The sequence below is a fragment of the Rhinoderma darwinii genome, chromosome 10 (genome assembly GCF_050947455.1).
Source record: "Rhinoderma darwinii isolate aRhiDar2 chromosome 10, aRhiDar2.hap1, whole genome shotgun sequence".
NCBI classification, from domain to species: Eukaryota; Metazoa; Chordata; class Amphibia; order Anura; family Rhinodermatidae; genus Rhinoderma; species Rhinoderma darwinii.
This window is the reverse complement of record NC_134696.1, coordinates 95,591,631-95,603,995: the sequence shown is the minus strand read 5'-3', so window position 1 is coordinate 95,603,995 and position 12,365 is coordinate 95,591,631. Positions and strand designations below refer to the sequence as shown.

At 42.6% G+C, this 12,365-nt stretch overlaps 1 protein-coding gene across 1 annotated transcript; it reads left to right on the top strand.

The window, feature by feature from the left end:
* The first annotated feature begins 642 nt into the window (after positions 1–642).
* Positions 643–6,007, top strand: LOC142662289 (phospholipase A2 inhibitor gamma subunit B-like). The gene is made up of 5 exons (XM_075840432.1): positions 643–793; positions 3,626–3,781; positions 3,946–4,089; positions 5,443–5,596; positions 5,839–6,007. Exons 1-5 carry the CDS (start codon positions 643–645, stop codon positions 6,005–6,007), a joined length of 774 nt encoding a protein of 257 aa, XP_075696547.1.
* Positions 6,008–12,365: the final 6,358 nt, after the last annotated feature.

Genomic DNA, 12,365 nt, shown 5'->3' with positions numbered 1-12,365 from the left:
GTATGACGTACCGCTGCATTTGTCAGGCGGTTACAATCGGTGTAAAAGGGTCGAGCGTAATCATTTAACATAAATATACCCATATCAGAACTTGTGCAAGTGAAAAGCCGTGATTGGCTGTGATGGGCAACTACATTTTTCCTTTGCAACAGTTGTGATAAATTTCCCTTTGGGCCTCACGTATGAAAACAAGTGAATAGCAACCAATCGGATTTCAGCTCTTGTATTGGCAGTGAACAGATTGGTCGCTTTAGGCAAGACCTCCAATTTGAAGCAGTACATACCATAGAGGAAGATCATGCGGCTCCTATGGGACCCTTGGAGAGAGGGGGCCCATTCCAGGTTGGCCTCGTTGCTATTTTAATGGCTGGTGAGAACCTGCAGAGAGATCTCCGCAGGTCATACAATGTTACCAAACAAGTACTAGAGTCATGGAAATTAGGTAGGGGCACCGGGACCTCCTGTGGTTTGGAGTGTGGTGGTGTCAAGCAGCACCTGAAAGGGGCCCTTATTTTTATGTTTGTTATGGAGCGTCACCGTACTCAACTGTACAACACTTGGTCAGGACAGGGTTTTCAGCCTCTGGGTGCAAGGAGTTGTTGTCTTTATGCTTTATAAATTAATCTTCTGAATATTCACATTATGTATTATTACTGTATTTATGTATGTTTTTCAGGTTATTCTCTCACTTGTATAAGTTGTACTAGTACAAGTCAAGTCCCATGCAACGGGTCTGCAATCACATGCGCGTCCACTGAAGATGTCTGTACCTCAATGTACACCGAAACCAAAAGTATTTATCTTGTATACAATTCTATTTCTTTTGTAGCGAATGTATGTGTTGTTTAAAAGTAAATTTGTATGGTGGGTCACATGGCAGACTACTACTCCTAATGGAACAATTATATAAGACAATGACTCTCACCACTCTCCCTCTTCTACTACCTCCAATTATTTTTTTCCTTCGTTTTTTTCCATTTCTCTCCACTCTTTTTTTGTCTCCTCTTCCCTTCTCTCTCTCTCTCTCTCTCTCTCTTTGCTATCTCTGTCCTCTATTTCTCTGTCCTTTGTCTCTATTACTTTTCATCTCGCTCTTTCTTGACTTTTTCTAAATCTTGCTCCTGCTCTCTCCTTATTTTTCTTTTACACCTTTTCCTCTACTCTTACTCTAGCACTCTGTCTCTTTCCATTCCATTCTGCTCATTTCTTCTATCCCATCTTCTCTTCCCCTTTCTTTCTCTCCCTCTCCCCTACTGCCCCTTATTTTATATATCTTCGCTCTTCCCTTCCCCTCCCTTCTCTTCCATTTCTTTTAATCTTCCCTTCTTTTCGCTTTGCTTCCCTTCCTTCTCTTTACTTGAACTTTATTATCTTCCCTTCCTTTCTCTTCCCTTCTCTTCTCTTCCCCTCCCTTCTCTTCTCTTCTCCTCTCTTCCTTTTCTCTTATCTTCCCTGCTCTTCACTTCCCCTCCCTTCCACTTCTCTACCCCTCCCTTCCCTCCTCTTCTCTTTTCCCCCTTCCATACTCTTAACTTCCCTTCCCTTCCCCTCCCTTTCTTTACCTTCCCTTCTTGCCTGTTTGCTTCCCTTCCTTATCTTCACTTTAACTCCCTTCTCTATCTTTCCTATCTCTTCCCTTCTCTTCTTTTTCTTCCCCTACTCTTTAATTTTTCTCTGCTCCTCTTCTCTTTTCCCTTTCATTTTCCTATTGTCTCCCCTTCGGCCTTCTCTAATTTCTATCTATTAATTCCCTCACTTCCCTCTCTTTCCTTTCCCTCCCCTTTCTAATACTTCCATTTTCAATCTCTCTGTCCTGTTTTATTCTTCCTCTACTCCAATGCAGTATGTTATGTTGGCAACCCCCATATATATATATATATATATATATATATATATATATATATATATATATATATTACAATATATATATATATATATATATATATATATATATACATATATATATATACATATACACTACCGTTCAAAAGTTTAGGGTCACTTAGAAATTTCCTTATTTTTGAAAGAAAAGCACAGTTTTTTTCAATGAAGATAACATTAAATTAATCAGAAATACACTCTATACATTGTTAATGTGTTAAATGGCTATTCTAGCTGCAAACGTCTTGTTTTTAATGCAATATCTACATAGGTGTATAGAGGCCAATTTCCAGCAACCATCACTCCAGTGTTCTAATGGTACATTGTGTTTGCTAACTGTGTTAGAAGGCTAATGGATGATTAGAAAACACTTGAAAACCCTTGTGCAATTATGTTAGCACCGCTGTAAACAGTTTTGCTGTTTAGAGGAGCTATAAAACTGACCTCCCTTTGAGCTAGTTGAGAATCTGGAGCATTACATTTGTGGGTTCGATTAAACTCTCAAAATGGCTAGAAAAAGAGAGCTTTCATGTGAAACTCGACAGTCTATTCTTGTTCTTAAAAATGAAGGCTATTCCATGCGAGAAATTGCCAAGAAACTGAAGATTTCCTACAACGGTGTGTACTACTCCCTTCAGAGGACAGCACAAACAGGCTCTAACCAGAGTAGAAAGAGAAGTGGGTGGCCCCGCTGCACAACTGAGCAACAAGACAAGTACATTAGAGTCTCTAGTTTGAGAAATAGACGCCTCACAAGTCCTCAACTGGCAGCTTCATTAAATAGTACCCGCAAAACGCCAGTGTCAACGTCTACAGTGAAGAGGCGACTCCGGGATGCTGGCCTTCAGTGGTATTCTATCTGTAATGGAGTGCCCAGCGCAGTCACCAGATCTCAACCCCATAGAGCTGTTGTGGGAGCAGCTTGACCGTATGGTACGCAAGAAGTGCCCATCAAGCCAATCCAACTTGTGGGAGGGCCTTCTGGAAGCATGGGGTGAAATTTCTCCCGATTACCTCAGCAAATTAACAGCTAGAATGCCAAAGGTCTGCAATGCTGTAATTGCCTCAAATGGAGCATTCCAAGACCAAAGCAGAGTTTGAAGGAGAAAATTATTATTTCAAATAAAAATCATTATTTCTAACCTTGTCAATGTCTTGACTATATTTTCTAGTCATTTTGCAACTCATTTGATAAATATAAGTTTGTGTTTTCATGGAAAACACAAAATTGTCTGGGTGACCCCAAACTTTTGAACAGTAGTGTATATATATATATATATATATACATATATATATATATATATATATATATATATATATATATATATATATATATATATATATATATATATGTATATATATATTGTAATACAGTGTAACTGCATACTCATAAGCACCATACAGTTGCCTAAATAACAATGCAAAATAATATACTGTACAGTGCCTCAGTAATAGTGGCGCACAATGCCTAAAAACTTACCACACAATGACCAAAGAACAACTCAATACATAAGGTAATCTAATAACAGTCTGTACAATGACCTAATAATACTATTATACAATCATTATTGGGAGTAATGGTGAATGCAACCCTCGGGTGCCAGCACGTCTGCGGTGCCCCTTCAGTAGGGCAGCTAATGCTAATTTCTCTCCTTCCTCTCTCTCTTTTTCTCCTACAATGTTATAGTGAGGTTGGGCCATCATCATCTTACATTCTAAAGTCTTTAACTTATTTCTCATTTAGTGTCAACATATAAGATAACAACTTACATAATGGTGAGAGGATGTGGAATGTCATCCGAATGCGATAAACTCAAGAGCCTCAGTAATTCGCTTTACACCCAAGATATAAACATTGGCTGCTGCAAAACTGATAAATGCACTCCAACAGCACCAATAGGTAATTGATTTTTTTCCCTAGATTATTTTTCCTATTTTTTTTTTATTTTATAGTTGTTTTTTTGTTAAGTTCTTATGATAAAATATCATGGCATTTTTCAATAATAGATTCAATGTGTAAAATAACCCAATTAACCGACCCCTATATTTCCTCTTTGATTGTAGTATCATCTCATAATACAGATAAAAATGGTTTGACCTGCCCCTCTTGTTTCACATTAACATCTTCAACATGTGTGCCAGATAACAAAATTGAGTGCACCGGAAAAGAAACCCGATGTACCAGATACTCAATTATTTCTGCCACAGGTAAGTACTAAGATAAATTATACAAATATGTTCTCTGAACAACACACCAAGTGGTCATGTGTGGTATAAAAAGTAAAACTCAAGACAGTCTATCGCAGCATAACAAGTTCATTATTAATAAGGTTTGCCTCATCCTGGACTGGAAGCTCTCAGTCCTGAAACAAAAAGTCCAGGCTCCAGAAGTTGACAAACTGCTTATATAGGTCTTCTTAATTTCGGTAATTTGCCTTAAAGAGGTTGTTCATTTTGTACAAATTGTACAAGCCCTTTCTAGGGAGTCTTGATGAAAAGTTGATCACAGGATGTCCCCCCAGCGATCAGCTGTAATCTGTGAGGGAACCTGGCAGTAAGTGTTCAATTCCCCTGCAGCGCCACCACAGGAGAAATAAAGTATTAAACTGTCCTCAGTTAAATTGATAGACAGTGTAAAGGATCTGCCAGACACAGCTTCTGTGTTGACGCCCGTGGTTAATCAGACTGCATCTGTGCCTAGGTCTCACAGAGTGACTCGATCTGCTACCACTCAGGCTAGTAGGCTGAGGAGTGGGAGAACCTATCACAGCCTGGCCAGATGGTTCTAGCTCCCACCCTTGGTCTATTTATACCTTCATTTGCTGCTTTTCTTTGCCTGTGATTCTCTCTTGTTTCCTGGCTCTGCTGTTCCTGCTATTACTATTGACCTCTGCTTCATATCGACCCTGGCTTTACTGACTACACTCCTGCTCTGCGTTTGGTACCTCGTACACTCCTGGTTTGACTCGGCTCGTTCACTACTTTTGTTGCTCACTGTGTTGCCGTGGGCAACTGCCCCATTTCCCTTAGCTTCTGTGTACCCTTGTCTGTTTGTCTGTCGTGCACATATTGAGCGTAGGGACCGTCGTCCAGTTGTACGCCGTTGCCTAGGACGGGCCGTTCAAGTAGGCAGGGACTGAGTGGCGGGTAGATTAGGGCTCACCAGTCTGTCTCCCTACCCCGACATTACAGACAGTCTATGTAATCCATGGATATGCTAGGTCCTCCCAAATGAGATATTCTCTTTGTAGCCCCTCACCGCTCTGGCTAATAGACGAGGCTCCTAAACAGTTGACAACCCCCATTATTAATAAAAAAAATAAATGTAATACAGTATTTGAAAAAGGGTCTTCTAAATCAGACAACCATTTTAATGCACCTATGCACAAGTGCTGTAAAGCAAATGACCATTGACCCAATTATTCAGGAAAGGTCTGGGATGCCAGTCCCTGTCCTTTGGCCTTTACCTTTGGTGGAAGATCGTGAAAAATAAATGAACTCTTCAACCATGATGGACTTATGATTAATTCTAAATCTGTTGATATCGTCTTTTTTTTACAGATCCCTCAAAACCAATCATGGCCATGGCAGGATGTGCCACTGAAAGCATGTGCACAAACTACGATGGCACTGCCAACACCAGCATAACTGGAGAAATGAAGATAAGCATTAGGTGCAGCAAATCCACTTCTACTGCACTGTCACCAGCAGTTTTGTTTGTGATGGGTGTGTCGATGTCCACTTTGGTCTTGCTCTTATCATAACTTTTATTTTCTCACTGGCCAAGTGTTTTCTTTAAAAAAGAAAAAGATGATGTATAATTTTTAATGTCTTCTATAACTCCGAATTTTTCTAACATACTATATTCTAAGTGTAACTGCAGTAAGCCCAGGAGTCCAGGAAGCTGAGATATGAGGAACTGTTTGTCACAGTCTTTACACTGTAATTCTGCTTTAGACGTCCCTGTGCCTGCCTGGGATATGAAGGGGACATTGTGGTCACCAAGGATGTTCTTGCCCTGACTCTGCAGGGTCAGAACAAGTTATTAACAAAAAATTCATTGGTGGAATCATCCGTTGGTGGAAACACATTCTCCCATGAAGACTCTATTAAATGTCCTGGGTAGCACAAGCAGCCAAAAAGTAAGGACCCCACCAAAGAGCTCCACGTAACTCCTGGTCCTAGACTGAAGGGAGTAAAATATTGAGGTAAATGCCATCACTCTGTGAATTTTTCAATTTAGAGAAGAGCGTAATATGGGTAAATTCCTGCACTTATATTATGGCCACAAATCAAAGCCCATCATGGGAATTTATGATATTTTTAATTTGGGCCTTCAGACCCGAGTTTAGGCCAGAATTTACAGCCATAAAATAATGTCTGTATTATGCTCATGTGAAACAGGCTTTTAATGGGTTGTCTACATAAGAAAACCCAGTCATAACCCCTATTAGAGAATTGAGTTAATAGAGGGGGTCTTCTGTTCAGGATCCTCATCTCTTGGCCAGAGTGGAGAACTGTTACAAAGAGCAACTCTTGCTCTGAAAGACCTGTCTTGCCCCATATTACGTAGACAGCCTATTGATATACAGACAACCTAAATCAGCTTTACACAAGTTTAAAGCAGTTGACCAACTTTGGACAATCCCTACTTGTTAGAAGGATCCCTTGATGATTAGCTAATCACAAGGGTCCCTCTGTTGGGACCCCCAGCGATCAACTGTAATCTGTGGCAGTGTTTATATTCCCCTGCAGCGCCATCACAGGGGAAATGACACATAGTCTATTTACAGGGTGGGCCATTTATATGGATACACCTAAATAAAATGGGAATGGTTGGTGATATTAACTTCCTGTTTGTGGCACATTAGTATATGGAAGGGGGGAAACTTTTCAAGCTGGGTGTTGACCAGATCGGGAGACCTAGGGGGCCATTCAACTGGCCCACGATGACCAATCCACTTTCCAGGAAACTGTTCATCTAGGAATGCTCGGACCTGACACCCATAATGTGGTGGTGCACCATCTTGCTGGAAAAACTCAGGGAACGTGCCAGCTTCAGTGCATAAAGAGGGAAAAACATCATCATGTAGCAATTTCAGATATCCCGTGGCCTTGAGGTTTCCATTGATTGTCTATGCTGTGAAGATGTGCAGCAACTGAAACTACGGATACTGGAAGCCTGTGCTAGCATTTCTTTTGCGGTGTTGCTATCATTGTGTGAAGAATGGGAGAAGAGGGTTGCATTGACAATCCAACACAATGGGCAGCACTTTGAACACATTTTATAAGTGGTCAGAAACTTGTAAATAACTCATGAAAGAATAAAGTAACGTTAAAGGGAATGTGTTGCCAGAAAAACATGTTTTTTTTTTAAAAATTAAACATTTAGTGTGTGGGTGATTAAACATGGTTCAAATTTTTTTTATTTTTTTCACGAGTCAGGAAATAGTCAGGAAATATTATAAATTAATTCTAATTTATAATACTACCCATTTTTGGTCACTAGATGGAGCTAGTTCCCAAAATTGCAGCATTGCAACATTGGGTTAAAAGCCCTCGCTCTAGTGAGCTCTCAGCATCCCCCCCTCCTTTATCCTGGCTAGTGCCGGGATAAACGAGGGGTTTGAAAGGTTTAACCTCCTACACTGTGTGTCGCAATTTTTTGAGGTAACCCACAGTGTAGTAGGTTTACATACAGTAGTAAACACACACAAACACTAACATACATTGAAATCTCTTACCTGCTCCTGCCGCCGCGTCTCCCTCCGGCCCGTCCGCTCCCTTTGCTGCCGCTGTTCCATGTGCACAAGTCCGGAAGCCGCGACCGGAAGTAGTAATATTACTGTCCGGCCGCGACTTCCGGTCCATAGGAAAATGGCGCCGGACGGCGCCAATTTCGAATAGGACTGTGTGGGAGCGGCGCATGCGCAGTTCCCACACAGACGCCGTACACGGCAGTCAATGGGACGGGAGCCGTTCGCAGTCCCTATGGGACTGTGGCTGCCGTACTCCATGTCTGTGTGTGTCGTTAATCGACACACACAGAAATGGAACAAAAAATGGCAGCCCCCATAGGGAAGAAAAAGTGTAAAAATAAGAAAAAGTAAAACACAAACACACAAATGAATAAAAACGTTTTTATTAAAGCACTAACATCTTTAACATATAAAAAAAATTATTTGCCATGACACTGTTCCTTTAAAACCAAGCACACCATTGTTTTTCTTGTGAAATCCTCGATAAGTTTGATGTGTCAAATGACCCTCTTCCCATTGAAAAAACTAAAGTTGGATACAAAATGGCCAACTTCAAAATGGCCGCCATGGTCAACACCCAGCTTGAAAAGTTTCCCCCCTTCCATATACTAATGTGCCACAAACAGGAAGTTAATATCACCAACCATTCCCATTTTATTTAGGTGTATCCATATAAATGGCCCACCCTGTAAATAGACTATGTGTCATTTCCCCTGTGATGGCGCTGCAGGGGAATATAAACACTGCCACAGATTACAGTTGATCGCTGGGGGTCCCAACAGAGGGACCCTTGTGATTAGCTAATCATCAAGGGATCCTTCTAACAAGTAGGGATTGTCCAAAGTTGGTCAACTGCTTTAAACTTGTGTAAAGCTGATTTAGGTTGTCTTTTTTTTTTTTTGTGGGTTTTGTTTTTATAAATAAAGTTAATTGAACAGGATTGATTAAGACCACGAGCAGTGCTCCTTTCAATTAGCTTTATTTATACAAAAAAAAACAGACAATCTCTTTATCTCTAAATAGTAGAGTACAAGGTAAATTAAACCCCATTTGGAAACTTTGGAATCACATTTCTATATGCTGCTTGTATGGCTTTTATAAGGAACCGGAGAATTTTGGTGTTTTATGATTTGGGTGCAATTTATGTTAAAAAAAAATGATGCTTTTATTGCCGGATTTAGATTTTTGTGTCAATAAAGATGAAAGACAATTGTCTACTGAATATTTAATGTGAGAAGTATATATTTTAAATGTTTATCTATCTTTTTTTTATATTTACCAACCTTTGAATCCAAAATTCCAGAACTTTTGTAATACATATATATATTTATATATATAGACAGTGACGCCAGAAGTTTCCTATCGCTGGAGTCCACGAGCAGAGCATTAGCTAATGCTCTGCCCATGGAGTCCAGCACTGCTCCTGACGTTACTATCGAAACATGGTCAGTGACTTCAGGAGTCTTCCCAGGGCCAGTCCATGGCGACGTACCGCACTGTATGACATACAGTTGGATTCGTTTGGGCCTTTCCTTGGTGGTATATATCGAGAGTCTTCCTAGCATATACCTCGGACAGAAGGCCTAAATATGATATGAAAGGAGAGGCTGGACTGCACACGGAGGGCTTAAGGGGAAGCCTCCATGCCTGCTATATGAGGGAAGGGGTTAATTAATTTTGTCAGGAAGGGGTTAGTGCAGGGGAGGTCAAGGAGAAGTTGGGGAAGGGAGGAGTTGGGGATTGGATAACGGTTCTTCCGCATTGAGCCCGAAGCAGCGGGAAGAAGAACAAGTAAAGTAGTAAACTCCCACTGCCCTTGCTCTTACCTGACTCATGGCGTCCGCCGACAGGATGCTGGAGCAGCTCCGTGCTGCAGCTGCATTTCACGGTCCGGGGTGGCTAGAGGAGACTGTTGCGGCGCTGGCCAGGATACCGCAGGCTGGCCCCTCTTCACGCTGAGCCCGGCACTCTGTGTCCACCGCTGGGCCAGACATGCTACCCTCCCACGGCCCCCTCTCTATTTCCGGTGGCATGGTGGCGGGACGGGAATCATTAAATGATGCTCCTGCTATAATGGAGGAGCATGCACCGTCAGGAGCGGCGGCTGCTCAGGCACGGTCACCCCGCCGCTCCCGGCGTTCTCGCCCACCAGAGAGGCTTAGCCCAGAGGTGGTCCCGCGGGTCCGGCGTTGCAGGAGGAGCCCTTCTAAGGACGCTGCAGGCCAGGCACCTGGGATGGCTGTCTCCTCTCAGGTCCTGTGGCCTGGCAGGAATCCTCAGCCGCGACGGGGCTCGGCGGTCCATAGGGAGTCACAGGTCGAGCTCTCAGTCACGCCACCTCCTTCTGATGCCGTTCCCAGGGTGATGTCCACGGCCGCCCCGCATGGTGATGTTCCGGCCAGGGGGCTGGCTTCTTCGAGGTCGTCAGGGAGGACGCCAAGATCGTCAGCAGCAGTGAGGCAACAGGTCCGGTTGGAAGTCTGGGTCCCTTCAGTCGGGCGGCAGGTTGCCGACCCATCTGCCAGTACGCCGGGGTCCCCGTGTCGTAGATGTCGGTGTGATTGCCAGTCATCAGCGCTAGAGGAGTTGGAAGATGGCGAGTTGGACGTGTCTCAGCGTGGTCAGAATTTTCCGGCTGGCGGAAGCACAGCTCCTGGGCAGTCTGGTGAGTATGTAACTCCTTCTTTATCGTATCCAGCAATTTTTATGTCGGGTGTTGTGGGTGGGGGGTCTGTGAGCGTGGATGCATCGGACGTCGTTAGTGGCGCTGCAGGGCGTGACCGTTTAACAGATTTATTGGGTTGTTTGCGGGAGTTAGTCGGGCGGTTAGATAGGGCATCGGCGCCTTTAATCGCGGCGGGGTCCCCGGTTGGAGTCTGGGAAGGTTCTCGTCAAGCTGGGGAGGCGATACCGGTGCGTCCCATTGTCGGGGAAGATTAAGGGGTGTCCAGGGAGGCGGTTGCGGTGTCAGTACATACCGAGACGCAAAAGGATGGGGATAGAATTCGGCTCGATGATCGTGCTCGTGGCGAGGTTTACGTTTGTTTTGAGGGCACGTTAGGGGCTCACCTTAACCCCTTAGTGACCAGCCTATTTTAGGCCCTAATGACCAAGCTATTTTATTAGTTTTTCCATAGTCGCATTCAAAGAGCTATAACTTTTTTATTTTTTCGTCTACATGGCTGTATGAGGACTTGTTTTTTGCGGGATTAGCTGTACTTTTTAATAGCACCATTTTAGGGTACATATAATTTTTTTATTAACTTTTTTTTGTGGGGATCTTAAAAAAAACCTGAAATTCCACCATTGTTCTATGCGTTTTTAAATTGACGCCGTTCACTGTGCGGCGTAAATAACACGTTACCTTTATTTTATGGGTTGGTACGATTACGGCGATGCCACATATATAGAGGTTTTTTATGTTTTACGACTTTTGCACAATAAAAACACTGTTGAACTAAAATTATTTGTTTTTGCATCGTAGCTTTCCAAGAGCCGTAACTTTTTAATTTTTCCATCAACGTAGTTATTTTTTTAGACTTGTTTTCTGCGGGACGAGACGTAGTTTTGATTGGTACTGTTTTGGGGTTGCATGAGACTTATTGATTCATTTTTATTATGACTTTTTCGCCATTGTTTTTTACGTTTTTTTTTTTACGGTGTTCACCTTGCGGTTTAAATTACATATTAACCCCTTAGTGACCACTAATACGCCTTTTTACGTGATTCACTAAGGGGCTTTAGGCTAGGCTGACGCCTTTTCACGTCAGCCTAGTCTAAGTCCTGCACGGGTCTCCCGTGCAGGCAGGAGCCGGGGCTCTGCTGTCTGATGACAGCTGAGCTCCTGCTCCAACGCCCGCGATCGAAGTTTACTTCGATCGCGGGCGTTTAACCCGTTAAATGCCGCCGTCAATAGCGACCGCGGCATTTAACTTTGTTTACAGAGGGAGTGCGCTCCCTCTGTCACCCATCGGCGGCCCGCGAATGCAATCGCGGGTCTCCGATGGGGTGTCATGGCAGCCGGGGGACTGATAAAAGCCCCCAGGTCTGCCCTGGACATATGCCTGTTAGGACGCGCCGGAGGCACGTCCTAACAGATGGCCTGTCAGATTTACACTGACAGGCAATAATGTTCTGGTATACGAAGTACACCAGAGCATTATAGCAGCGATCGGAACATCGCACAGTAAAGTCCCCTAGTGGGACTAATAAAATCAGTCATCAAAGTGAAATAAAGATTATTAATAAAAAGTACAGTAAAAAAATAAATAAAACCATTTTTTTCCATAAAAAGTGGTTTTATTTAGTAAAAGTGTAAAAAAAAAAAAAAGTACACATATGTGGTATCGCCGCGACCGTAATGACTCCATTAATAAAGTTAATATGTAATTTAAACCGCAAAGTGAACACCGTAAAAAAAAAACGCAAAAAACTATGGCGAAATTGCAATTTTTTTTCATTGCCCCCCAAAAAAGTCATAATAAAAATGAATCAATAAGTCCCATGTACCCCAAAACAGTACCATTCAAAACTACGTCTTGTCTCGCAGAAAACAAGCCCAAAAAATCACTAGATTGATGGAAAAATAAAAAAATTACGGCTCTTGGAAAGCGACGAGGCAAAAACAAATAATTTTAGTTCAAAAGTGTTTTTATTGTGCAAAAGTCGTAAAACATAAAAAAACCTCCACATATGTGGTATCGCCGTAATCGTACCGACCCATAG

Bases quoted from the DNA above. Each gene is read 5' to 3' on its own strand.
- LOC142662289 (XM_075840432.1), top strand. From the start codon at position 643: ATGTATTATTACTGTATTTATGTATGTTTTTCAGGTTATTCTCTCACT. The intron at 794-3,625 runs GTATTTATCTTG...TTTCTCATTTAG, and splicing joins AATGTACACCGAAACCAAAA to TGTCAACATATAAGATAACA. The intron at 3,782-3,945 runs GTAATTGATTTT...CTTTGATTGTAG, and splicing joins CACTCCAACAGCACCAATAG to TATCATCTCATAATACAGAT.